The sequence below is a fragment of the Syngnathus floridae genome, chromosome 3 (genome assembly GCF_059516105.1).
Source record: "Syngnathus floridae isolate MCC-2025c chromosome 3, RoL_Sflo_1.0, whole genome shotgun sequence".
Lineage (NCBI taxonomy): Eukaryota > Metazoa > Chordata > Actinopteri > Syngnathiformes > Syngnathidae > Syngnathus > Syngnathus floridae.
In genome coordinates this window covers 14,143,263-14,171,210 of record NC_142415.1, presented here as the reverse complement: position 1 = coordinate 14,171,210, position 27,948 = coordinate 14,143,263, and the positions used below count along the sequence as shown (strand labels likewise).

Genomic DNA, 27,948 nt, shown 5'->3' with positions numbered 1-27,948 from the left:
GCCGTCAGCTCACAAACATTCTCGCTGGGTTGAAGACAGAGGAAAGAGACATGTTGGAGGCTAGCAGGGCTGCGGAGCAGCGCATCTAGACGGGGGGACGGCCACCCTTTCTTAGATGGGCTACCTTCCCAAAAGTGGAGGGAGACACATTAGACCCGCGTAGCTCTCACCCGAGCACGGCTTGATATTTCTGGATGTTCATATGCGGGATTCAGTTGACGTTTGCAATGTGGGAGATGGTGGCGTTACCGAGGGGGAGCTCTCCCTTCCTGTCGTCTAGGACAAGATGGCAGCAGTGCAGGCGAACTGTGCATGCTATGGATTCATAAGTCCGTAACATGTTCAGAAAAGCCCTGGATTATATTTATTGTGACTCTATGTGAAGGTACGTGGACGAGGGGGCACCGTGTGTGCGATTAAATTGATATTGCAGAAGCAGTTTGCTCGTGACGTAACACTGCCGTAACTTAACAACAAACTTGGCTCGCGCGTCTGTTTGGTTTTAATCACGCGATCGTGACTTTGTGGTAACGAAACGATCATTTTGCTGCGATTAGGTATTTGCTACTTGACTAGTAGGAACATTCCTAGTACGCCTATGTGATTGTGACGTTGGTTGTAACAATCAACGCAAGTGTGTGTGGTGTTTTATTTCTGTGTTGTCATGGGGATCCGTCAATTTATACATCGTGATGACAATATCACTTTCTACTACGTGGATGAAACGAACCCGGTCAATGTTGTGATTTTTGTGTCCCATTGCGTTCATAGTGTCAATCCATTATTTGTCCTAAGACGTCAACAGGCAAGTTAACACAAACACGGAAGACCTTTGAGCTCACTGAACCTCTGCAAGTGCATACATGATCTTGTTATTTAACCAAATTCGGTCCCATCGCTTGTGTTCAGATAACCGGCCATCGACTCTTAATATTTTCCCCTATTAACAAGTTAGTGTGGTTTATAGATGTAGATTTTCTAGGTGACTGGTTGGTTTTGTCTCCCCGGCACCTGTTGTGTTGCCTCCTACACTGGCCACAAAATTAGGCACAGCTAATGCAACCCACTTCAGGAGATGGTAAGTTGTGTGACTGTCAAACTCATTTTCATCGCAAGCCACATTGCACGAATGGTTTCTGTGGGCTAGTTATGCCTGAAAAGCACATTATTATATTTGGGCAAATTGAGGAGATGACGTCATCTTTATTTCAGTATTTTCAGTGACCTTTTTGTTTGGTGGAGTGTCGTAAGATTTTTCAAAAGTATTGAACATATAAAGAAAACGTATTAGTGGCAGCTCATAATAGAATTCAGTACAGTTCCACAACCTCAATAATGAGTACCCCTCTGACAGTGTTAAGTAAAGCTATTATCTTTGTAAAGGGATTGCATTTGGTACATAACGCAATGTTTAAATTGGTCCACAGTGTATTCACAGTTTGGACAGACCATCCTGTTTATAGGATGTTTGATTGATGTTAACACATGGAAATAGGACCTTGATAAAGTGATCGCAAATGAAATGGAAATCTCAAAATATATATATTTTTAAAAAAATGTTCAGGGTTTCTCATTAAATTTGGAAACTTCAAAGAATGTATCATTTGTCTGCTCCAATTACGGCAAATGTTTTGAGGTAACCTCCACTGCTTTTGCATCAGTGCTCACTGCCTCACCATAGCTGTCAATAGAATGAAGGCTGAAGGCTCTTATAAACATTTTCAGACGAAGCCTTACTGCCTTTCATCAACTCGCCCTGTTGAAGTGCCTGGGCTCTGCTAGCGCAAAGCAGCATAAATGGCTTCTGCCTTCTCACACATTACACTCATCGTCACATTATCTCTCCCACGTGCTGCTTTCTCAGTCAACCACACCATGAGCAGCTTGTATACCTTTTCATAGACGCCTCTGTGCATCTTAGAAATTATTCTAACACCCTTGACTGGTGTCATGGACTCTATCGACCCGTTTTGCTTTAATACGGTAGATATTGTAGGAGTGCTGCGCTCGTATTGCTTAGCCAAGTTGACCACAAGGACACCTCATAGTTTCCTGTAGTTTCATGCTTCTACCCGTAACTGAAGAGTGCTTTTTGAAAACAAGGCTAAAAGCTTCCATTGCTTCCAATTTTATTTTTCCTGTCGTCTCATACTGTATCTGTAAATACTAAGAGTCTCTCAGTTAATACTTTCCCAGACTGGTTGCAATTTATTTCTTATCCTTGCTTCTTTGTTCTTTTAAATAAGGGACTCCTTTTCCCATAGACCGTTGTCTAAAACATTCATAGTCATATGCAGCAATTTGTTGTGTTTAATCTTGCTTATTTAGGATATCTAAAGCAAGGCTTTTAGGAGGTGAAGGTAGCATAGACATTTAATGACACACCCCACTGGCTTTGCAACATGTGCTCGCACTGTGTTTCCGCATAAAGAGCTGGTTTCCTGGTAACCTCGTCTGCATTTAAGGTGGAAAATATAACAGCCAGCCCCATGACAATCTTGGAATTTCTGTGGAAAGCTGTGCAGATGGGTGGAACATTTCCACCAGAAGTAAACATTCAACATTCTTTGTAGGACAGGACAGGCACAGTGTTTATTTTAAGACCAGGCAGATAATTGGATTGGGCTACCTAGTATATATTTTCTTCTTGACGAATGAATGGATAAGCATGTTGATCAAGAAATGTTACTTGGTATTAAATTATGTCAGGGTTGACCAGGAGTCATAATTTAATATGATCAAAATTGATTTTTCTGCACATGTGAGTTTCCACATAATGTTGCAGTAGAAACTGAAAATGCTTTCATATCTATTTTACCACTTTGTCTGGTCTGAGTCAGTTGATGACGCCGCCATTTGACCAAAATGAGCTACACTGTGGCTACTGCTAATGTTCAACTACATTAGGAGAAAAACCCGTAGGAGAGAAAGAAACATGACTCGTATGACTATTAACCCTGAAACTGCGAGCCCTTTGAGGTCAGCAGTATTGGAGCATTTTGGCTCCCACCGATTAAGAACAGAGATGGTTGGCTAATCCCAGACTTTTTGCTCCGAGTTCTTCAGAAAAACTTGGCCAACTTTCACCTTGAGAAAATTCGACTGTTGAGATCGATGAATTGAGGAAAACACCATTTTGCATTGTTTATGGGAGAAATAAGATTTGAAAATCTAAAAACATGGATTTCGCATGAAATAGATTATTTAAAAATGAAAATGTACTTGGAATACCCCCGATACATTTCAAATTGTTAAGATGCACATTCCTGGTAAATGCACACTATATCGTTACAGTCCTACTAAATGTAATCAAGAAGAATATTTGTTTTAGGGACTAGCAACATGAAAATTATTCACTGATGGCAACATATTCACACCTCAGTGGTGGTGCTTACACTTTGTGCAGATGATAATTTTATGAACAACGCTTGCAAAGAAAAAAAATACCCTGCACTTTACAGTCATTGTCTTTGTTATTATGGAGCCAAACAGCCAGTGCCCACCCAGTGTGGGATTTTTTTTTTTTTTTTCCAAGGCCTTTCATAATTAGAGGCATGACGTGTCAGGCAGCAGCAGCAGCGTTGGTTTAAAGTGTGACGCTGCCTCTTGGTTCCAGCTGTCCCTTTTACACAGATGTCAATTTATGCTGTGTCCTGAACATTCGGTCCACTCTTTATATTGACTGTGTACGAGAACTAATCCAACAAGCTGAGAACCTCTAAATGCAAGTAATGAGAAATCCCATGTGCTCACATTCCTTGGAAAATAGAGAGGCTTTTGAGAAAAGAAGATCTTTTTCACGAGACACTGTGAGGCCGTTTGTGACTATTTGCAGCAAACCCAGTCTTAAGGCAGAGGGATTGCAAGTATTAAAAAAAAAAAAAAAAAAGGCCCACCTCTACAATATCACATTTGGCTCGTATTAGTAACTAATAAACAATCTGTTGATTCTGATGATTGCAAAAGCCTTTTTCAAACAACTAAACTGCACGGTTTATGTGCATATTAAAGGTTAGCTATTAATCAGGCACACCACCTTTCAGGTTAAGAAATAAAAACACGTGTAGGTCCGCCCTATCTTATATTGTAAATCCATCTTCATTGTGTAAACTCTTTTTATCATCTCGTTAACACGGCGCTGAACTATGCTACATTTCACTATCACATGTTCAAGTGTTATCTGCAGTGAACAGATCAGCTTTTGTGTTACTTTGAATAGTGAAGTCTAACCACATAGCCATGGTCAGTTTTTGCCTCTGTTAGCTCATTCGCTGTATGCATGAGATGGTGATGATGTGATACCTTAGATTCCCTTAATCGTGTGTAGCACTGTTTCATTGTTATATGTGATGAATGTGATGGAGTTGCTTAGTGTGTGGAAGGTTTATTCCATTTTAATGCTGCTATGCTTAACTTGACAGACTTTTCACAACAGCATTAGGAATATTCCGGCTCCGCAAAGCCATGTAAACATAAGCAAAACCCCCGATATGCTCATCTTCAGGTTTTTAAAAATTCGGAATCCTCAAGATCCTTGGGTTACTCCTTTTTATCCTTGGGTTACTCCTTTTCTAACCTGATTATTTGGTCATATAAATCTGTATCCGGATACATCATGCCCATTTGTTTGTTTTGTTAGTGCAGAAAGATCCGGTTTAGACAAGAAGATTCAGATTGATCGCAGGGAGTGACTGTCAGCTCACGCATGAAAAAAAGGTTATTCAGAATGTTTCCGAAACAGAAATTTTGACCTTAACCAGAATATTAATGGCATGTAAACATTGTGACTGTTATTCACAGTATATCAATGACACTTTGTCACACACTACCACTTGCTTGTCACAGACAGGTGTGACGTGTTGATTTTCTTCCTGGTTTAAATTTCGAGTTGACGACTGTCATAAGGTCACTCGTGAGTAATTATCTTGCAGCTCAAGGTTGGTGGAAGGCTTTGAAGGCTGTAATGCAATCCCACAGTAGAAGCCTCATGGTTGACCAAGGGAGTATCTGGCGTCTGCTCATAAGAATAGAAGCAGCTGCTATTCTTTTTCTTTCCCACCAATTACTCCCTTATGTTACTCATTTTATGTCCGGCGTCTCATAATTTAAGTAGATGGTGGTTTTTGTTTTTGGTGCGAGAAGAGTCTCTGACAAGATGCTCTTCCAGGGTTTGGGATCTAGACGTCTTTAGGGTTTATCTTGCTGGCAGCTGAGGTTTTTGTCTTGGGTTGTATAATGTTAGTGGTAAAGCCCTTGCATGCTGTTTTTGGCTGTTTTCTGCTGATCACAGCAAAGTTGAGATTAAACACTATTAAGTAGGGCTGGGTGAAATTGAAATCTGATTTTCTTGACAGGAATTCAATTTTCGTTGTTTTAAATTGCCCTGCTTCTCCTTAGCAAATGACATTGCTGTTATTCAAATCAAGTTTTACTTGTTTTTTTTCCACCCCTACCAAACTATCCTTGAAATAGTTTTTTACTACCATTTCTTTTCAGACAATTAACTTGCATCAAGTTCCGCAGCAATAATAGAAACGCTTCTTTACACATAAAAGCAATACGATTGCAAAAAATGTCCTTTTTGTCAGAACACATATGGTAAATGAACCTTTTAAATGATCGACAATTTAACCTCATAAAACTCCACAGTGCTTGGCTCCCCTCATCCATATTGTTTTGGCCCAAAGAATATTGCTTTGCTTTTTTTTTCTCACATATTTATACAATCAAAGCAAGGCAACCTCAGCAAAATATTTGTAGCCTGGAAGCAAGCACCTCGGATCAAAAGTATTCAACATGTTAATAAATCACTGTTTTTGCAACCTATGAATGGTCCCAATAAATGATTGCAAATGTTCAGGTTCATCATTAGTAATAAACTCAGTGATTGCCTTTCATCAGGCTCCTTTTTTGTCAAATGGAAAACTCTAAACTTTAATTAATCCATTAATCCAGTTTTTCTATTCATGCGCAGTCACTGTTGGCTCAGGCTGTAATTTGGAGCTTTCATAACGCATAGCAAATCTTTTGGTATTGTCTGTCTTGTCATGTTTAGAGCACCAAGGTGATAGACATCAAGCATAGGAAAGCGTCAAAAGGTATTTTTATTTGACCAAATGTTGATAAACGTGTGTAAAGCATTGAGCTTGAGCGGTTGGACAATGGGAGTAGGTTAGAGGTCAGAGTATGGCACCCATTGTCCCCAATGCTTAGTCACTCTGCCAGGGAGGCTCATTAGAAACTATCGAACTTCATTGCCCCTTTAAATGGTTGTTAGGTGATCAGATGTACACGTAATACGTTCCCATGGGAACAGTAAACATGAAATGGTACACACAAACAGGTGGGTGGTGTCCATCTGCACCCCTTGATGCCATGTGGCTTTATTTTCGTCTGGTTGTCTTCATCTGATGCTTTTCCTCCCTATTGGTTGCCTGGAAACGTGAAGCAGGGGATGTATTGCAACCACAGGGAAAGGTCAGGCAAGCCTTTACAACATTAGTCATCTTCTGTGTGGAGGTGTTGGTGAGTTTACAGTGGATGGATGTGAGTCGAAAGGTGCTCTCAAGCTCTCCACTGCAGCTTGTTTGCTCGATGATGATGAGGATGACTTTTCTTATCACATTTATAAGTTTTATGATCTTGCTCTGGTCCAAAATCATGATTGGTGGGTTTGTAACCAATGTTATTGTCCCTTCTCGCTTCAGTCTGTGGTCGCCATGTTCTGAATTTACTAAAATCTCTATTTGTTGAATGGAACTTTGCATCTGTCCATTTTCTATAATGCTTATCATTAGTTTTTCATATTCAATTACTAAAATGATATTCCAAGTATTGTTGACCTCCAATGTTGTTTCTCTTTGCCTTACAGGTATGGCCTCACAAGTCTTGGTTTACCCACCACACATTTATCAAACCCAGACAAGTGCCTTTAGCAGTGTGAAGAAACTCAAAGTTGAGCCCAGCAGCTGTGTGTACCATGAGAGAGCACATCCGCGGACTTATCTGAACAGGCGAAACCTTGGTATTGTGCACCCGACGAAGGCCTGCTCCTTCTTGAGCCAAGAGTTGGCGGGGGACGCGAAAGTGTTTGGAGGACAAGTGTACCCTGTGAAGACGGTGATTGTGCGGGGCGTCCAGAGACAACAGCCTGGGAAAAGAGGTAGCCAATTGGGTCGGGCTGCGGTCGAGCAGCGGCAGAGCGCAGCGGTTGTCCACAAGCAGAACCAGAATCATCGTCGTCATCAGCAGCAGCAGAAGACAGTCACAGCAAGTGGGGGCAGCAGTGGAGCAACAGGGGCAGGAGGAGGGGGAAGGGGAGAGGGCTACAGTGGAGGAGGTGAGGTTGGTGGAGAGGAGGAGGACGGGAAAGCGGAGGGGGAGGGAGACACAGAATCAGACTGTGTAGGTTTGAACTCGGCTGACAGCTCTCAGCGATGTGGACTGAAACGTAAAAGTGAGGAGCTGGATAATCGAGGGAGCACCATGCAGATTGTGGAGGAACTGTCAATGTTGCCTGCCATGTTGCAAACAACGAATGTAGGAAACGCAGCAGCGCCTGCGGCCGTGGTGGCAGGAGGGGGGACTTCCAAGCAGGCTGCAGGACCCGTCGCTGGAGGATGTGACGGGGACTACCAGGTCGTACAGCATGAGGTTCTTTGCTCCCTGAAGAATAAATACGAAGTGCTGGATTTCTTGGGACGCGGCACGTTCGGACAGGTGGTAAAGTGCTGGAAACGAGGCACGGGCGAGGTCGTGGCCGTAAAGATCCTGAAGAACCATCCTTCATACGCCCGACAAGGTCAAATCGAAGTCGGCATCCTCGCTCGTCTGAGCGGGGAGAACGCAGACGAACACAACCTGGTGCGAGCCTTTGAATGCTTCCAACACCGCAGCCACACCTGTCTTGTGTTTGAGATGCTCGAGCAGAACCTGTACGATTTCCTCAAGCAGAATAAGTTCAGCCCGCTGCCCTTGAAAGTGATCAGACCTGTGCTGCAGCAGGTGGCCACGGCTCTGAAGAAGTTGAAGAGTATGGGTCTGATTCATGCAGACCTCAAACCTGAGAACATTATGCTGGTGGATCCGGTGAGGCAACCCTACAGGGTGAAGGTGATAGACTTTGGCTCGGCCAGTCACGTGTCCAAAGCAGTATGCTCCACGTACCTCCAATCTCGGTACTATAGGTGAGTACAAAGCAGTAAACTTTGTTGGCTGTAATTAGGATTGATAGTTTTGACAGTTCACTTAAGTGCAACCGCAAGCTGTTTTACTGTCATTGGGAAGTAAAACTGTTGGGTCAAAAATGTCCTTCCTCTGGCAAAACAAGGAAATCTCCCATGTGTCCCATGCTGCACAACATCCTGCCAGCTAAGGAGCCACATACCACTAGAGTCTGAAAAAAGTGACGCCACAGTGTTTATTATAAAAGATTTTTTTCAGGCTCCGTAGCCTGGGAAAGAACTTGTCGGCAAATAAATTGATTTAATCTTTGACTAACTTAGTGCCTTCATTTCAGAAAGGATTTAACAGGAGTTTTGGAGTGCTAACCCCAACGTTGTTTGTGTAATCAGATTACATTTTGGAACATTTTGGAAGCCTGGCCAAGAAATTACTAAATTATATTCCTTCGAGGTAGTTACATGTAAATCGCCCAAACTCTTATTAGTTACGTAATCATAAACTCTTTAGTTGTGAACGTCTGTGGTTTTTATATCCAAAGGCGCGGCTCGTGTAGGCCTGAGTAGATGCTACCCGCAGGTGTAGTTTGTTGTCCCAAGACCTTGTGGAAACCTGAAGTACCAACTTCGGAACACATGCATATTTTCGGTTGGCTTTTGGTGTTTGAACTGACATAGCTGGCAGCTTGGATGGAAAGGAAACTATGATACGGTTGCTTTTGTTGCGTTATGTAACACATAAAATGTGAAGGAATCGACTGATTATTGGTTCTAGGAAATTCCTTCTCATCTGTGAGAGCCAGATGCCTCACGGAACTTTTATCCCCCTGCTTGCACTCGTTCTACTTATTTGGCGGTTGTCAACCACTGTATTGGAGGAATGATTACTTAGAGCTGATCAATGATACAATTGGGCAGTGGTTTTTATTGATAGTTTTTTTGAAGTATTGTATGTACATTGGTACTTTAAAACCGCACAACAATGGGGGAAGGAATCTAGAGATGTGAGCCCTCTCCTCTAACGACCTTTGACGTCACTAATGCTCTTCCCGAAACGGCAAAAATCTCACAGACACACTCTAAAATCTTGTAGAAAGGCTTCCCCAAAACAGTGGAAACTGACGTATTCCAGATTTTCCTCCATTTTTTGTTCCTGGGGTTACGGTCCATGAACTGAAGTTGCTTTGTGATGCACCTATAAAAACGATTACAGCTTTGTGTTGAACAAGTTTCAATTATCTTTTCACAAATACCATTGTGTATAGGCTGTTTCAGGAAGTTGCCCAAAATAGAATAGTTTGTACTTTTGTAAGGCAGGAAGTTGAGAGCAGCTGCTTGTCATCGCAGTCCTCTCAGCGCTTTGGTGGCCATTCCTGACATTCTGCTGCTCTATTTTCATATGCTGATACATACAAGTAAATGTTGCCGCAATGAGCAGATAATATTTCAGTGTACACGCACTGTTTAATTTAGATTGACCAGCAAGCTATATATATAAGATGTACGTTTGACATCATGGAAAATAGATACACGCGCCTTCAAAAAGATATCCCGCTATCACAACAATCACAGCGTAAACTGACGTGGTGAAATCAATGACTGCATGCTATGTAAATAGCGGCCCGGATAAAAACTGCCTGTTTTGTGGAAACCATGTTGTGCATACGTCAAGGGAGCAGCATGTTTAAGAATGTGAGCAAAGAACTGCTTAAAATAACTCTGGCCAGTGCAACTCTAGGAGAGCTTGACAATACAAGACGGTTCTCATTTAATTTTTAAAGAATTAGTCTGTTTTGTTCATTGCTCATGATCAAATAATTCCCTCATGTAATGGGGTATATTGTACTCTTTAGGCCTTACTCAACATTTTTATTTGAAACAACCCTTTTGTGCATTTTGCATCTATTTGAACAGTCTGATAGTTTGCCAAAGGGCGTTGCAGGGATAGATAAGATTTTGATCCCCGGCAACTATTTCATTCAAGAAGTGTCTTTGAAGCATATGTTCTATACACAATGTATAATATATGCGGTTGAGCACCACTGCGAATGTAAATTAAATATTTGCTAGTTAAAAAAAAAAAGTAAAAATAGCACGCTGAATCTACGAAAGGGTATTATTCCCACTATACCAACAAGTATCTGCACTACTATTTCACAACAAAAGCCTACCTTTCTCTTTTGTGGCTGAGTCGGTGGCTTAACTATCAGTACATGCGCACATAAGGAGAGGAAATGAAAACTGGAGAGATCAACTTTACATTCCACACTGTTATTGTTTTTCCAATAAATTAATGGATTTAAGGCAAGGCGTCTAATGAATACTTGGGAGGTTTCACCTTGAAAATGAGAACAGTCATTGCTAAAGGCCTTATGTAGTAGTTGGCAAACTCAAACTGACTTGTTGCCAAGGACAGAAAAACATACTCCCTCAACTTGTCTGTACTCAGGCGGCTATTGGAAAGTTGTATATAGCCTTGTTGTTGTAGTCTTGGAAATTTAATCTCCATAACAACACAATGGACATAGAAGAAAAGCGAGTTGAACTGGGGATTCACTTTTAAATGACCTCTTTTGATTTTGGCGGTCGATGAGGTTCATTGTGTTCCAACTGAAAATGGCAAGTTGACAACATGAAGTCAATCTGAATTGGGACAAAAATCTTTCTTTAGCTTTGGCTCCATGTCAGCACATTAAGAGGTTTACATTGGTAGCACACGCCCAAAGCCTTGTACCCTTAATCCAAGGCCTAGGCTGATCAGAGCACAACTGCTGCCCATGTTCCACAAAATAATGCGGAATGACCTGAAAATTACTATGTGGAATTACACAATTGGTGGAAGAGATGTGCACAAATTCCTCCTGCTTCCATCAAGAGGGTGACTATGTTTCTCACCCGTGTTTCCAAAAATACTTTTATTTATCCGGACAAGCTGTGTAAGGCTTCTGTAAGCACAAAACAACAATACCCCTCCCTGGTGTGTTGCCGCCCTTATTTGCAGGTCGGATTCCACCTTACATGTTGGTCCTCCCTGATAGGACACGGGCGGGAGGATGAGGGAGCTATTTCTGGAAGTGTGAGATAACAGCTTCACTTAAAGTTCTGTAAATGGAAACCAAAATAGTTGTGCTACATACATGAATGACAGGCTTTATGGGGCTGTCATGACTTTAGGTGCATGGCAGCAGTTGGCTTGTTGGTTCTGTCATTCTACGGCCAATCTGCATTGACAAGATATACATCGTGTAAGATTAGATTTGTGCTGCATTAGATGGAGTTTCCCATCTTAGACCAGCTAGGTCCTGCATGGGGCACAACACATCCCACCCAATGCTGCCCCGACCCCGAGCTTTATCCTCTGGAAAATCCTGCCCTAATACTGATGGGATGAGAAATTGTTTGCCTGACTCCACTCCCTGTGTTTTTTTTCTTCCTATGTTTCTGACTGACCCAGATTTTGTATGCGTATTGTTTTGCGCACATGATCATAATTGTTTGCTTCGTTTTTATTTTGTGATAATTATGTCATTTGCTGCTCTTGTATTGTGTTAAGCTTCCTTAACTAATATAAGACAAGAGTGAAATGATTGATATTACATTTTGTACATTTAATATGATATTAATAGTACATTGATATTACAGTATTAGTAGAATTTTGTTGGAGATGCCAGCAAACGTAAGAGTAGTTCAATGATCTGATGCCATTTTCATGACCTTTTTTGTTTTCCCTAAAGCGGTATTTTTTAATATATTTTTTTTAATGTCCACTACTTTTTATTTAATGAGACCAAAAAGCCCACAACCACTCTTCCTCTGCTCTTCTCGTCCTTTCATCACCAATTCACTTCTAGTAACAGGAAGCCGTCAAGTAAATGAAGAAATACTAATGCTGATTTTCTGTCTGGGACGAGGAGATTTAACACTGTCCAAGCTTTCATCCCAGACTGGCCGACCTCCTAACCCACTGGCCGGGGCCTGCTCATGCTCAGCCACTCTGGCTCAACTCATACTGCTTGCTATTTCCCACTTTAAAACATCTAACAGCCATCCTCCTTAATTCTCTATTATGCATTGCGACTGTTTATCATTTTCAAAAATGTTTTTGTCTGTTTTTATCATCAATGCCACTTTGTGTTAATGTCTTACACGATGACATCGCTTGTAAAATGAAAGTTATTCTTGAATGCAATCCTGTAATGCCATGGGTGTAACTCTTTTTGTATTTCTACAGGGCTCCAGAAATTATTTTGGGATTGCCATTTTGTGAAGCCATAGACATGTGGTCCCTAGGCTGTGTGATAGCTGAGCTTTTCCTGGGCTGGCCCCTTTACCCTGGGGCCTTGGAGTATGACCAGGTAAGCAACCATATTCACACAACATCTTTTTTTTGGATACGCTGACTTCCTTTTTATTTATTAAATATAATTTACCATATTTGTCAGACTAAGTCACTTTTTTTCCCTCATAGTTTAGCCTGCCCTACGTCTTATACTCAAGCAACATTCTTTATTGGGTGGGAAAGGGACTTTTTTTTTTCGAGAGGTAGACTTAGCAGTCAGCTGGTGTCAGCAAGACTGAGCAGAAATGGGTTTTCCCATTTGTCCCAGTGGACCCCTGACGGTGTCTTCCGGGGCCCAGTCTGATCAGGGCTTACGCTGAGCTGCTTTTCACTATCCCCTCAAAGCCTGCCAGCAAAGCCTTTCTGTGCCACTGCTCCCTACCTGATGATGCTCAGCCTCTCTGCACCCTGCTCTGAAGCCCATGAATTATTTTTATCACCAACTTTAAAATTGTTTCCATCCCAGGGTCAGGCTAAGGAGAAATCACTCAACATCTCTAAAACAGATTTGACCTCAGTCAACAACACGAACAAAATGAAAGTCATATTTTGCATAAGACGGGTCCCATGAAATAACGTTGCCTTAGGAAGATTTAAGGAGAGCATCCTCATTTCATGGAGACCTCTTGTAGTCTAAAGTCTCAGATGGGCAGATGAGTTTGGATACAAGTTGCTAAAAATAGGAGATGTGAGAGTTCCTAAAAAAAGAAGCGAGATAATAGGTGAGAAGGAACCTGAAACAAAGATCACTTCACAGAAACGTTCTTCATGTTCGGTGTGGCAGAAGTGAATCCTCGACATAAATATGATTATGTCAGAGCACCTGGGACTGTGCATTTAACATGTGGCTGCCTCACATTACCTTCAGTGTAAAATAATTGTCACTAGTGTCTTGGTAAGGATTCTGGTTTCTTTATGAAACACTTTACACCTGTGTATAATGCTCACTACAAATAAACACACCACAACAGATTTTATAGTTGATATCAATATTTTCCCAAATACGTCCTCAATTGTCAGCCCTTGATTTCAATTGGGAAATGTCAGTGCACTTTCAAGATTAGTATTTTTTCTTACAGATCAATTGAATAAACGAACTAACTGAATAAACTAACCAACTCTAGTTAAAACATAGATTAAAACATGATCAGGATGTCCCATTGACAGTGCCTCAATATAAATAGAACATACAAACTACAAGTAGACAAAAATAACATCAACAAAACAAACATTTGTTATTCTTGCTAATACAGTGAATACACAACTTAAACAGTAAGCTGACTAAACTAAAGAGGCCACAGCTGCCTGCTGGTGTGAGGTGTCATCCATCCACTTGAACGCGGAGGGAATCTGGCTGGAGCCACCCCTTCAGTTCCGTTTTGAACTTATCTTTCTGCACAGGATCTGGTTCCATTTTACACAGCAGATTGTATTTATAACTCCGAGTCCTCCTACTCTTCTTACCTTCCTCATCCTATATTAGTGTATCGTTTAGTTCAATTAATATCAGAACACCTCTCGTTTGATTAAACGTACAGGTACTGTAGTTTTCGATATTAAAAGCTTTCTATTCTGCTCCCATCCAAATCCGATATTTTAAATTAACCGAAGAATCTTAAGGTCTTTTTGCATTTGAGATGGGTTCTGTGGTCCGTACCAAACTAAATAAAAATACATGAGATAGTGTCTAAACAATTGAGAAATAAGTTTTGTATGTTTCATACTGGCTGAAAAATGAACATAATTGATAATCAGCCAAATATTTGCTCATGTTTATGTAATGTTACATTATTTGAATGGTGGTCTACTCTGAGAAACAAATAAGAGTGAAAAGCCTTGAGCACCACTGGACTAATAAACAATCACTGTACTTGTGCACACTGCACACGTAATAAGTAATGTGTTGCTTAATTTGACTGGATTTGACTACATTCTATATTCTGATTTGCTGTACATCTTGGGAATTGATATGAACCAAATAACCAGATGGCTTCATGATTATGAAAAACAAATTGAGTCTTTACCCATTACATTGAAAACATGGACATATGTTACTCCCACTCGCAGACACATTGCTTGTTTATACCCCAGGATCAGACCAACGTTCAAGCTCGGGCTCAATACATGGTTTGACCAGAGATTAACGCATTAAATGATGGGAGTACAAACATTCTCAGGGCTTAGTGTGAATTTTTAGATGCAGAATATTTTGTAGCTTAATTGATTCTTCATTTTTGTGAAGGTCAGAGAGATCAAAAGTGGAAAGCATTTTTGATACTCTGAATGATTCTACTCTGAAATGTTTTTCTGCACTATTAATTTGTTGCAGGATATTAGATCACCCACACAGTCAAGATTAAACATTGAGCAATTACAGTTGATTTTCCACCTCTTCATTTATCTAAGGTCCCTGTAACATCTCGACCTTTCTATATGTGCCTTTATAATTCTGAAACTCTCAGCAATGTTTTTGTACATCTACAACCTAATTTTGGAGGCAATTCTACAAAATCATTGTGTCCTCGTTCCACTTTTTTAAAGCTTTATTTTATAGCCTTGTTTTTCATCCAGGGAAAATTAATACAAGACTTTTCCCTCCCATATAATTCTATTTTCTACGCCACTGCCACTGTAGTGATGTTTTTCCATTTCCAAAACGTAATTCCCTAAAGCTGAGCTTTTAGCAATGTTACATATAATTCTTATTTTCTGCCATACTGGCATACGCAAATCGTGTGACATAACAGGATTTTTTATCACATTTAGGGTTGGACTGGAGCTCCAATGATTGACGTCGTGTGACACGTCTTTCGCACTGTGTGGCTCCATGATTCTTTGCGGTGCTGAATCTGTAATGCTCGTTGTCCTTAACACTTAAGTGTGATTGACGTCAGCAAGGCTTCTCACTGGCCTCCTCACATAACCTGTGAGCATGTGTGAGTGTGTGTGTGTGGCACAGTCCGCCAAAGAGCCATCGTAACCAAGGAAGGCACCTGGCATTTAGCGCAGGAGGACCTTGTTATCACAGCCTAACATGAAAAGACCCTGACACCTGTCAGACATCAGCACAGGGATATTTGGGTTTAACTATTTCACATGAACTGTAGTCTTCAAGGTATTTGAGGCAGTGCTCGGCCGAGACAATCTGCAACCAGTGACTCTGATTGTCAGGGACTTTACAAAATGATGTCGCTCTGGTTGTCTTTGTAATGACAGCAAACACAGTGTTTATGAGAATTAAATGAATTTTACTGCCTTAATTTACCTCAATCGAATTTTATTTATGTCATTTTCCCTCTCTAATCTTCTGTCCAACTAGATTCGCTACATTTCTCAGACGCAAGGTTTGCCTGGAGAACATTTACTGAATGCAGGGACAAAGACGACACGTTTCTTTTGCAGAGAGTCAGATTCGCCTTATGCAGTCTGGAGAATAAAGGTGAAGCAGTTTATTGACAGATAGTGCAACTGAAACCTCTTCATACTTTCACTTCACTAACACCCTACTTCAAAACATATTCTGTCTCCACAGTCTACAGATGAGCATGAGGCTGAGACGGGGATGAAATCAAAGGAAGCAAGGAAGTACATCTTCAGCTGTTTGGATGACATAGTGCATGTATGTTCAACTTTTCTGACTTCTAATAGGAAACTTCCAAAGGTCAACATCAAATATTTAGAGAATGTGGTTTTTTTATCTATGAAAGTGGGTAGAAAAGCAGAGTACACATCTCTTATAATGAAAGAGCACAGACATTTTGTCTTCAAAATTTACCCTCAAACATAATACAAACCAAATAAAACTCTCAAGGTTTAGTCATCCTTTACTCAGAAGACAGGAACTCTCACACACCCACATTCTCTAAGTCAGAATTGATTGCAACATTTAGAATTTCTGGAAACATGTATCATATTACAATAATATCATAGTTTAAGAACTGAGAACAAATAACTGATTGAGTTAAAATATTTTGTTCCAGGTGAACCTGGTGATGAATCTAGAAGGCAGCGATTTACTCGCAGAGAAAGCAGACCGCCAAGAGTTTGTGAGTCTGCTGAAGAAAATGTTGCTCATCGATACAGAGGAGAGGATCGCCCCCGCTGAAGCTCTCAGTCACCCCTTTGTGACAATGCAACATCTGCTCGACTTCCCTCATAGCAACCAGTAAGTCCACTGAAACTTCTCCTGACGACACATTGAGTTGGGCATCAATTTGACCTCCTCACCTCTTGCGTACAGTGTCAAGTCGTGTTTCCACATCATGGATATTTGCTCAACCCGCCCCAGTACGTATGAGGTAGCGAACAGGAGTAAGGGACCCTTCGTTCGACCAGGAGCCCCAACTGCTGCAGCCACAGTTAACCACCCCTTCAACAAAATGACTGTTGTCCACCCTCAAGTAAGCCATTGACAAAGTGTCTACATTACAACCTGCTGTCCACACTTGTCTCATTGTTTCGCATTGTCTCATTGAAACCCGCTGTATGTTTAAAACAGTATTCTAGATGTCAACGTGGGCCAAAAAGGTTTTCTTTTCATCCGGCTCATTGGTGGAATGGATGCAACGCGATACTTGGGGATGGGTGCTGCTTAGCAAAAGGAATCTGTTATCTATGAAGTATTTCGGCCACTCCTAAGCAACGCTTATGAGGAAATCTTGCATTTGGGACAGAAATGTATGACGATAAAATGTTTTCAAGTTGTTTTTATCTATGAAAAAATGCCACACTTCACTGAATGGTGTGGAAAATAGACAAAACACAGCATATTGGAATACAGTGTTTTGCATCAGATTTTAAAAATAAATTAATACAACTTCCCTGAAAATATCTCCCCTGGCTTAGAGATAAAGGTAATGTTAAAAGCATATTAGTAAAAGCTTTATTCTATTCTATTCTATTCTATTCTATTCTATTCTATTCTATTCTATTCTATTCTATTCTATTCTATTCTATTCTATTCTATTCTATTCTATTCTATGAAAAGTTGTTCTACACCCAGTCTGAAGATTTGAAAATCTCCTTGCCCTTGTTGATTTCAAAACTGCAGACTTACCCATCTAACTGCCTTGTAGCTCTGCTGTCATGGCAACAAAATCACGTCATGATACTGAGGTCATGGCAACGCTGCAAATCTGTTGTTGCCGAGGAGAAATAAGGAGCTGACCCCTTTTTCTTTCAGTGCCACTTGATGATGCAGATCTACAAATCAGTCAGTCTATAAAAGCTATCTAGAATAAAGGCAGCACAAAATATCGAAGTGGAATTATTTTGCACCCCCTGAACAAATAAACAACACAACAGCTGTCTTAATAACATGCCTCTGTCAAAATACCCCCATGATCAAAATTGGAGCAAATTTTACATCCTGCATTTTGACCCAGGCTGAAAAGTTTGAGGGTGCGGTGCTTACGTGTGCAATTGAGCACTTGCTCATCCTGCTCTCTCTTACGGCTGGGACCATCTCCGATTACAGTGTTGAGCCAAGTCTAAATTTGAGCAAACACTGAATTACCGGTGTTTGTATGTGGTTCATACAATGGACACATGGCTCACCACAAATACACTGCCACCAACACCACATTGACTGCCTCACAAAATTATCACGTAAACTAATAATGGAAAAATGACGTTATTGATTTTTTTTAAGCTCAAGATTACACTCCCTGTCTAACACTGTAAGCACACACTTGCCCATTTCCTAAACACGTTTCTTAGAACCAACAGTACCATCACTCCATGGCATTTGCTAAATAAAATATTTTAGACAGTGTAGTCCAGTTGTTACCACCACCTCAATGGCGAGAGAAATGCTGTTTGGGGTAGTTATGGAGTTGAGATTTATTTGCTTGTTTGATTTCTCACGTGATGTATAGACAACCCCCCCAGACTCAGCCGTTTGTACAGAGGCAATTTCAAAAGTCAATTTTCCTTAATCGGTCTCTTTTACCACAATGCAAAGCTGACGATTGCATTTTAAATCCAAGGAATCCCGTTGCTGTAGCGTCTTTATTTAAGAGACTATTTTTACTCTAGTCTACTGCACAAATGAGGGCTCGTAATATTATTCTTTAACCTTCTGACATGTGGCATTTTGTTAACAATCCTTTGCAGCCACGCAGACACTGTGGCAGAACAAAAAAGGCCCAGTTCTTAGTATTGAGAGAATGTTGTGATAGTCAGTATGAGTAGTGAAGCAGAAGCACATGTTTGAATAGCACGTGCGCAACACTTGTCTCAAAGGCACAACTGGGTCTCTCTTTTATCACATTACAGTTCATTCGAATTTTAATATTCTAGTTATACTTGAAGTTGTAAATACATTTTGCGGTATGGGTCAATCACGCTTTTTTAGTCATCTCAAATCTCTCATTTTTTTTTCCAGGCATTAGCACCATCTGCCCCCTCAGTGTTGCACCCTGGAATACCATTACAGCCAGGAAGTGGACAGTTTGGAGGCAACGATTCATTTCAACAGGCACTCATCTTATGTCCACCCACTATTCAAGGTACTATGTGTACATTTTTCACAGTTTATAGTGCAAATATTATGTATGTAATGTAAATTATTCTGGGTTAGCATATGTGATTTGATTCATTTTTGTTTGTATAGAGACTATTCAAAACAAAAGTTATCTCAAGGTGCTTTGCATCATGTTCCTCAAATGTTCAGAAACCAATTATAACTAAATATTCTACATTTTACCCCTTCAGGAATACCCACCAACACTGTGAAACCAGCTGGCTACTCTGTTCGAATGGAGGCCTCCGTTCCTCTGGTCACTCAAGCGCCCCCAATCCAGCCCATCCAAATCAGACCAGGAGTTATCACGCAGGTACTGCTTTCACACAGTTACAACATCAGAGACACCAATGCTAAAATGTGGAGGTTTTGTGAATGACATGAACCTTGTATTTGAAGATGATCACTGATGAGATAAATATGTCGTTTTTGGATTCTCTTCACAGGCCTGGTCGAGTCGAGCCCAGCAGATTTTGGTGCCCACTTGGCAGCAAGTGACATCAGTCCCCCCACCGGCAACGACTTTGGCATCTGACACAGTGGCGGGCCCACCAAGAGTGGGTGACTGGGGGTAAGCTGAATCTGAGCTGTGTTAGTCATGCAATCTAACAATAATGTACTTCAACACATAGTTTTAAAACTTTTCAATACATGTATGTAGAGTAAGGGTGTCATTTGCGTAAGTTGTTTTGCTATCGTGTGAAATTTGGTTGCGTTGCAACACAGACACAGAAAGCTGTCTGCCTTGAATATTAATGATTGGTGAGTCATATGCGTGTCCTTTGAGATGGAAACCATTTTGTCAGTAATGGTGCTAAAGGCTTTTGGCTCATTGTACAATGTTCTGTTTTAATGCAGGAAAGTGCATCCCCATGGTAACCATTACAGCTCAATGATTGCCCACCCTCAGCCGTTCTTAACCAACCAAATGACCATGCCCGCTCACCAGCCAATAAACATCGGCATTGCACATGTGGTGTGGCCACAGCCAGCTGCCAACAAGAGAGCAAAGCCGTGTACCAACAGGTATGTCACTCCTGGCTACTAAAAAAAAAACAACAACAGAAAAACAGTTTGAGGCTTATATTATCACATAATACAATTCAGCTTTGAAACCAGCTAATGCGATAATAAATATCTTGTTAGTGGCCAATGAAGATTTTCCTTTATCAATGCTGTTTTGCATGATGCGACATGGTTCCTTCTTCCCACAGAGGCAGCAGCTTTTCCCAAAACACAAACAACCCAAATTTACCATGCCAGTCCCCAAAGATGGCTGATACAGCAAAGAATGTGGAAGAGGCCGCAGGGGAAGAAGCAAGATGCCCTGAAGAGGGGCATGCTGTTATACACGAGCAAGAAACAGAGCAGGCGGAAGAAGAAGATGACGACAACTGCTGCAAAGTAGAGCCGGACTGCCAGGACCTTTCGGTTTCGCAAGAGCAGCTAACGAGCCCGTCTGTCAGCGTCATCAGCATCAGTAGTGATGAAGAGGAGGGCGCACAAAGGCACTCAATGGGCGAGTGAGTAGCGTGCTAGGTCCCTCGAGCAAGGAAAGCTACGGCTCTGTGGTAAATGTCGTTTTCTTCTTTGTCAGATGTAAAGGAAGTGCAGATTGCGAGGCATGTCAGAGCACCGTTAGTATGGAGAGAGTGTGTTCCCTCAGCAGCCCCGACAGCACGCTCAGCACCAGCTCTTCAGCCTCCGTGCAGTCCAGCACGTCACCCTGTAAACATCCTAACAGGTATGATCAATATAGGCTATCATAACAGAGTCCTAAGCGACCCATGTTTTTGGCATTAGTCAACACAACAGTGTTGTCTGTAATGTTTTTTTTCTCTTGCTTCTCGCCTACAGCATGTCCGATGACGAACAGGAAAGTGGGTGCGACGCAGTGGACATTTCACCCGCCTCCAACGGCAATAACACCAGTCCCTACCCCCAGCGGCGTTACATTGCAAACAGCAATCAAAACTGCAAGCCTCGTGTTACATGCGTTGCCCTGGAAACCCAGCCCAGCAAGCCAGCCGTGCGTACGGCCGCCGTGCCTCCAATGAGAGTACAGAACAATAACACTGGTGTCGGTGAAGCACCTGGCAACACAGGTAATGCTGCCCACATATAGTGCACGAAGCAATGCATCAGTCATGATTTTGATATTCAATGTCGAACTGACTCGTCGGATGTCTGTGTTAATATGGTTAAGTGAGTAATGAACCCTGGATTACTAACTCGGCCACGGAGAGCAGCAAGTGCTAGGTCATGATAGCGCAAAAGTCTAGTCACCACTGCTGCTGTCTGCTCTACAGGTCACATGGCCTGGGATTACGTCATCTTAGTCGACCACAGAGGTTCTCCCAGGTGATTATGGGTGACCTGACTGACTTATCTGAGCCCATTTCCGGAGTGGATATTTATTTTCTGCCAATAGGCTAATTCTAAAACTACTCTGCTAGTGTTGTGTATCTGTGTGGGTGTGAGCTTCATAAAACTACGCATGGCATTTGGGATTTGCTTGGAATTAAATATTCAAAACATGGATGACGACCAGTACACGCAAATCCTGGCTGTCATAAACACCCAAGTTTGAATATTCAATTCATTCACGTGTAAAATAGTTTTTCCACACGCCATGAGTAGGGTTTATAACAGCTGTGGCCAGTGGGACGTCAACGTGTCTTTACCGAATGTTTATTCAACGCCGCCCCGCACCCTCACACTATTTTTATTTTCCAAAATTGGGCTTAGGGAAGGTTGCAATGTAAATCCTTCACCGAAATCATTCAGTCATATCACCTTTCATGTCAGTCATGTCGCACGTCCAACCACCAACTGGCCACACATAAAAGGGCACGGCTACCAGCTATATTTAGAGCTGATGATCTGGCCTCACTCTATGAAAGAGTTTAGTTACCAGTTCCTCTCTGATCCCTCAAACATGTCTATTAATATCATAGAGATCACATTCAGAGCACCCATGCCACCACGTTGAAAATTGGGAGCTGATCAAACTTTGAAAATAGCAGACAACTGATAAAGCCTCCTGCCACAATTGTTGTTTAATGTCATCTACTTTTAGCGATGACATGCTTTTGCTCATCGGTTTTTGCACAAATTATATTCAGGCAAGAAATTAATAGCATCCTCATCCCTTGGTATCTCCTTCACTTCTTGCTCAGTTCTGGAGTCTTCATACCAGTCCAAAGGGAGAGGCCATTCTGGGTGGCATCATCACCACTCCACTCCTCTGCTCAACAGTTCCCAAAAGATCACCCCTTCATTCCAGCCCCAGCAGCAGCAACCCTTAGCCTTTGGGCAGGTGAGAACTTGCGGCAGTCACATCCTCATGTGCCACGAAGTGTTTTTGACTGCAGTGGAGATTCGATATGAGTGAGTGTGTGTGGCATGATTACCATTAGGAATGCAAGAGAACCACTGATCCAAGTGCATAAAAAATTCACATGTAAAACAAGAAATAAGACAAACCTTGGTCAAACTTGGTGTCAAAAGTTTGACATGCACTGATACAAATTGCTTCCACCAGTGAGCATATTGCCCCATCTATTCCCTTCCTACAGCTTTGAACTGTATTTATTTCAAAAGTTGCAATGAAAATACAGCACCATCTAGTGGCAAACAAATGCAGGACGTGTCTTGTTGAAACCTGACCTGTTATCTCTTCCAGGTCCAGCATTTCACTTCCTGCCACCAGGAATGGAACGGCAACTTTGCCCACCGCAGACCGCAGGCATTCATCCCCCCCACCATACATGGGCCCGCGTTCACCCTGTCCCACAGCAGCCCGAATCACTCTGCGGGCCATCCTCACCTTGGGGGACACCCGCACTCCCAACCCACCTTGTTGTCCTACCCCCCGTCTGGCCCTCTGGTCACGGCCGCGCCCGTGGCCCACCTCTTGGCCTCCCCTGGCGCCTCGCGTCCCGTCCTTCAGCCCGCTTACAGCATCTCTCACCCAGCGGGCATCGTGCATCAGGTCACAGTGGGCATCAACCCGCGGCTTTTGCCCTCCCCAACCTTGCATCCCCAAGGCCAATTCAAGCCCCTCTTCCCCCCGCATTCTTACATTGCCTCGCCGGCCTACGCCAGTTTCCCTCTCAGTCCCACCAAAATAAACCAGTACCCCTACATCTGAGCATAGGTGCCCAGGTACTCTTCTCACTACCCGAGGGCTAAAGGCGCCGGGCGAATTCTGTCTTAAACCACAAGCAACATGGTTTTTCATTTCCAAAAACCATGGCACAACCACAGAGAAAACAAGCTATTTTTTGAATCATGTCAACTTGGGTGTAATTGAACTTCAAGCTTTAAAAAAAGGAAAAAAAAAAGAACGATGTCTGAGATTTGGGCAAAAAATCTGAAGGAAATAATGTATGAATGATTGAATGAATGAGTCGTTAAAGTCACACTTAATGTGTTTTGCACATTTGATATACCTTTGCATTGGATCTTCTACGAATACTCCTCAAAACAGGTAAATAATTGGGGTGGTGTTGAATAGTTTGACGTTGCACCCCCGACCCCAGCTATTTTTCTATATTGCCTTCTTACATGAGCAAGACACATTCACATTTGTAAAGCCATCCCAGTCTCTAGCTCTAGATTGCCAGATGTCGTCTACGGTGTATGTTGTACCTTGTTCCGAGTATTTGTACTTTTTCAGTGTCTTTCGGTGTTCGCAATGTCAAAAGTCAACTAAGCGATTTTAAATAGGGTCGTTCCTCACGCTGCATGTGGTCTTGCATGAGCAAAAGTGTAAACTGAACGACGCGTTGATGTTGCTCTTATCGTTTGTGTGACAAGACTCGCTGCATTGTATAACTGTCCCCAGCCATAGTGCCTTACATATTGTTCATGTTAGTACTTATATATGACTATATACAAGACTATTAATGTACTGGACTGCAGCACTTGAAATTCCAATCGCTCGATGCATCCTATGTGTGAGTATATACATATACAATTACGCGATGCATCATGTGTGTTTATATATATATGCGTGCACACATAGGATAGCGGTGCGCTTATACTTTGGTGTATATTTTAGTGAGTCGTAATTTCCTTTTCCCTTCATGCAAGTAAAACGGCATGCTTTGCGGTTGCGAATGCTTTGCTGTTTAAAGAGAAAAAGCAACTTTAGTTTTGTCCAAATGAACTAGTGTACAACGTGCAAGTACTGAGTATTGCTTCATATTTGATAATCACTTTCTATTTAGTGAAACCCTTATTACTAACAGTTGTTTGTACTGTTGGACGAAACTGCAATACAATCTCAATAGTCGCCTTTCCCTCCACACTCGTCGACGTATTTTCATTTCACTTTGTTTCTTCGATGTTAAGACGTGTGTGGGCATGGCTTTGACTAGGTAAGGAAAACAATGCAAATGAATTCACGGTATGGATTTTTCCAAGCCTGAGCAAACCATGCAGTATTCGATATACACACATATATGGACGTATATTGTAGAGCTACAGTATTTAGTACCAATGCTTGATGAGGTGTGAGTTAATTGTGTGCAATTCTCTCATTTATGCATGTGTGACAAAGTTAACTTTTTCCCTTTACATTTGTTGATGGCTAAAGGCTTCGCAGTGTCGACTGCTTCTTTTAAACATTCCGTCAGGGAGGATATATATACATATATAAATATATACGGTGGGAGCAGGTGTCACCAGTTTATATAGCATATATCTATATATACACGTAGATCATGTTTGTGTTTTTTCTGTTTTGTTTCTTAGTTACGTGTGTATAATTTGTCTTTAATTTCAAATGAAGTTGCTTGGCAGCACCAAAGACTGTAATTCATTTCCTTGCGTAAACCTCACTTGGAGTATAGTCGTAGAATGGGGTAGATTAAAAAGAAAAAGAAAGAAAGAAACATATTTAAAAACGGCCGAGGTTTTGTCTAGCTTATTGGGCAATTAATAAGTCGTATCATTTCTTTCTTGAATGTATCATAGATAAGCTGCTAAATGATTGCCACTTCCATAGCTGTGAAATTAGGTGATTTCTCTGAGTTTGAGCCTAGCGTTGCAAATTGTGTGTGCGTGCGTGTGTCTGTGTAGGTCCCTAATGATCTAATATAGAAGTGGTTTTGATTTTTTTTTTCTTTCATGTTTCTATTTGAAGTGTCATTATAACTACTGTATTGCTGATAACGAACGCTAGTTGCATTTGTTGTTTCTCGGGGTGTGCGTGCGTGTTTATGCATCAGTATTTTATCCTTTTCGACCTATCCTTCGAGGCTCATCACAACATATAGATGATGTGTATCGATGTATAACTTAATTTTTGTATGTTTTCATATTGACGTTTCGTACTCATTTAAAAAAAAAACGTAGCTTGCAGTATCGATGTAACTCGTACGTTAACAATATTCTCCCAACGCAACGGCATTGTGCATGTGAAAATGATCTTTTATTTACACTCACCAGAAAGGAAGGCGGATTAGAATACTTACCCACAAATGATTTTCATCGCCCAAAATGTTTGAATTGATTTGACCTAGTATTTATTGTTAGAATGTTTTTATCTGTTCAATGTTATAAGAATATCAGCTTTGCCTTGCGTTGTGATCGCTGCCCTGCTCGTCTCAGCGTTTTTAATTGGAAAGCCGCCGTTGTCGTGTGGCCCTTACTGAAACTGAAGCAGTGTGAGCAGCACTGTGTATGTGCCTTGAGATTCTGAACATTCGAGATGCATATTGAAGGAGGAAGGCCTAGAATCCATTCAATCTGTCAATACGCTATACGGACAAGTACTGGGACACATGCAAAAGGTAATTATTATTCACGAGCCTCTTATACAGAGAGATCATACAAAATGGCCTTGAGCTGTAGCTCAAGTTTTTTTATTTAATTGAATACTTTAAAAACATGTAGATGAAAGGCTCACATCTTAAGACTTGTTTTGAAAAATGGACGGCAAAGCAACTCGTCTATTGTGCACCTGGAGGTCATTCTCACTTTTGGCGTCAAAACTCATTCATGAGACTGATGAACAAAAATTTAAATAAAAATAAAAAATTCAAAGGTACTATTAATTGGCTGATGGGAAGCTGGACTAAGAGTTGTGTGCTCCCTCAATTATTCCAGTTAACAGGCTAGTGCATGTGTTTGATTGAAATGATTGATAGCGGACTGGCTGACTCCAAAGTAACCTGTGTTACGCCAATTTTGAGGCCTGTTGAAGGCAGCCTCTTGGGAAAGTTGACTTCAACACGTGGTGTGTTGAGTGATTGACGAGGTTCAGGTCAGGCCTCTGGCATTCTTCCAAACTCACCCAGCCATGCCTCTATCATTATCATGCACTGCTCGCAGAAAGAGACACATTCATTCCTACTATATGAAGTCAAGTTTATTTATATAGCCCTAAATCACAAACAAGTCTCAAAGGGCTTCACATGTGCAAAAATTGACAATTATTCTCAACATCAATGAGCTGTCTTAATGAGATGAGTTAACAGTCAGAGGGAACTTTTTCCTCCACCCTGATTGATGACATTTTTAGGATATATGTCCCAAGACTTTTCCGTATAGATGAGTGTTCAAAGTGGCTTACGTAAAGAAACCCAAGATAAGACTTCATCCTGTTCGCCTCTGATCAGCTTGTAGAAAACCAATAGAGGACCATGCATAGTGGTGGATTGTACCAATATAACACTTCATAATAACGATAACCATGATCATCATGTCACCCTTCTTTGGATTGTCACTGGCTTGAAACAGCAGATGCAATACTTTAAACATTGTTGCCGTCATTGCACCACACAAGTGTTCTTAGATGATGTGTACTTTACATGACCTTGCATGTGCGTCGCTTTGTTTTCGTCAAGCACCCAGAGCACATTTGTTAACACTGGCTTTGAAGAATCACAAACTCCTCTACTTGCATGTTGAGTTTTCTCTATTCTTTGTTCATTATAAGGAGATTTATTCTTGTGGATTCACGGCACGCTCACAGGCGCGATACGTTTCAACACTGATATGGTTGTATGCTTTTTATTTGTTAGTGATTATAATGGTGATATCATTTTGGACAAGAAAGCTTTTGACGACAAGACATGAACTTGGCAGATGATTACTGCCTAAAAAAGTTTGCCAATAATACGCATGGGAAATGTAATCGGTGTTGTGGTTCCTCCCAAAGTATTCACCAGCAATGCGACGCAAGAGGAGATGCAACCTATTGTTTTGAATTCCACCCATCACCTTGCTTTACAGAGTTGTTTGTTTTCATTTGGAGGGTTTGTGTAACATTTAACAGATAAAACAGTTTGTAAACTATTATTGTAATGATTTTATGACACACACAAAAAATCCTCTGCTGCGGTTTTATCCTTTAGAGTTGTTAATTCAGGGTTGGTATTAGTCTCAATGTGCTACTGTGTTACAGTTTGATTTGTTTTGCTCTATTTTGGTTTAGCTTGTGTTCATCTCTTTATGCAGAGTTAATTCATGCTGCAAGTTATGGAATTATCTGTCTAGATGGCTCATCAAATACACTTGATTATGAAATTGGAGCTATTACTGTTTAAAAACCTGTAGACTATTTTGTGGCTTTGGTGTTTTTTTTTTTTGTTGCCATTTGTTTGATTTGCTTTTTTAATTTGTCTGTGCTACACTAGTTTGCCATGTAGCAATTGCACTGTGCAATATTTACAGTATGAGGACTGGGAAACTAACTATGGATGTGATGTCTCTTTACAGTTTGCGTTAGTGTTTCCTCTCTAGTTCTCAGTGATTTAGGTGTGACCAAGCCTTCTCTACTTAGTCACATTAAGCGGGTTTTCCAGGTGACTCTTTTGGTGAGTGTCGAAGTAAGACTTATAAATGGTGTATTATTGTTAAGATTCACTTTGAATTAAAAAAAATCTATTGACGCA

General features: G+C 41.2%; 1 protein-coding gene across 3 annotated transcripts; it reads left to right on the top strand.

Moving 5' to 3' along the window:
- The first annotated feature begins 21 nt into the window (after positions 1 to 21).
- hipk3b (homeodomain interacting protein kinase 3b) lies at positions 22 to 27,948 on the top strand. Of its 3 annotated transcripts, none has more exons than XM_088371721.1 (17): positions 22 to 385; positions 6,872 to 8,186; positions 12,412 to 12,535; positions 15,839 to 15,958; positions 16,052 to 16,138; positions 16,500 to 16,684; positions 16,760 to 16,919; positions 18,905 to 19,028; positions 19,234 to 19,355; positions 19,489 to 19,613; positions 19,901 to 20,068; positions 20,257 to 20,565; positions 20,640 to 20,786; positions 20,900 to 21,147; positions 21,352 to 21,403; positions 22,222 to 22,361; positions 22,728 to 27,948. In XM_088371721.1, the coding sequence occupies exons 1-17, from the start codon at positions 313 to 315 to the stop codon at positions 23,234 to 23,236; spliced, it is 4,008 nt and encodes a 1,335-aa protein (XP_088227847.1). In that variant the 5' UTR covers positions 22 to 312; the 3' UTR covers positions 23,237 to 27,948. The 3 variants fall into 3 exon arrangements, with proteins under 3 accessions (XP_088227847.1, XP_088227850.1, XP_088227849.1); XM_088371723.1 differs by lacking the exon at positions 22 to 385 and adding an exon at positions 449 to 1,078; XM_088371724.1 differs by lacking the exon at positions 21,352 to 21,403.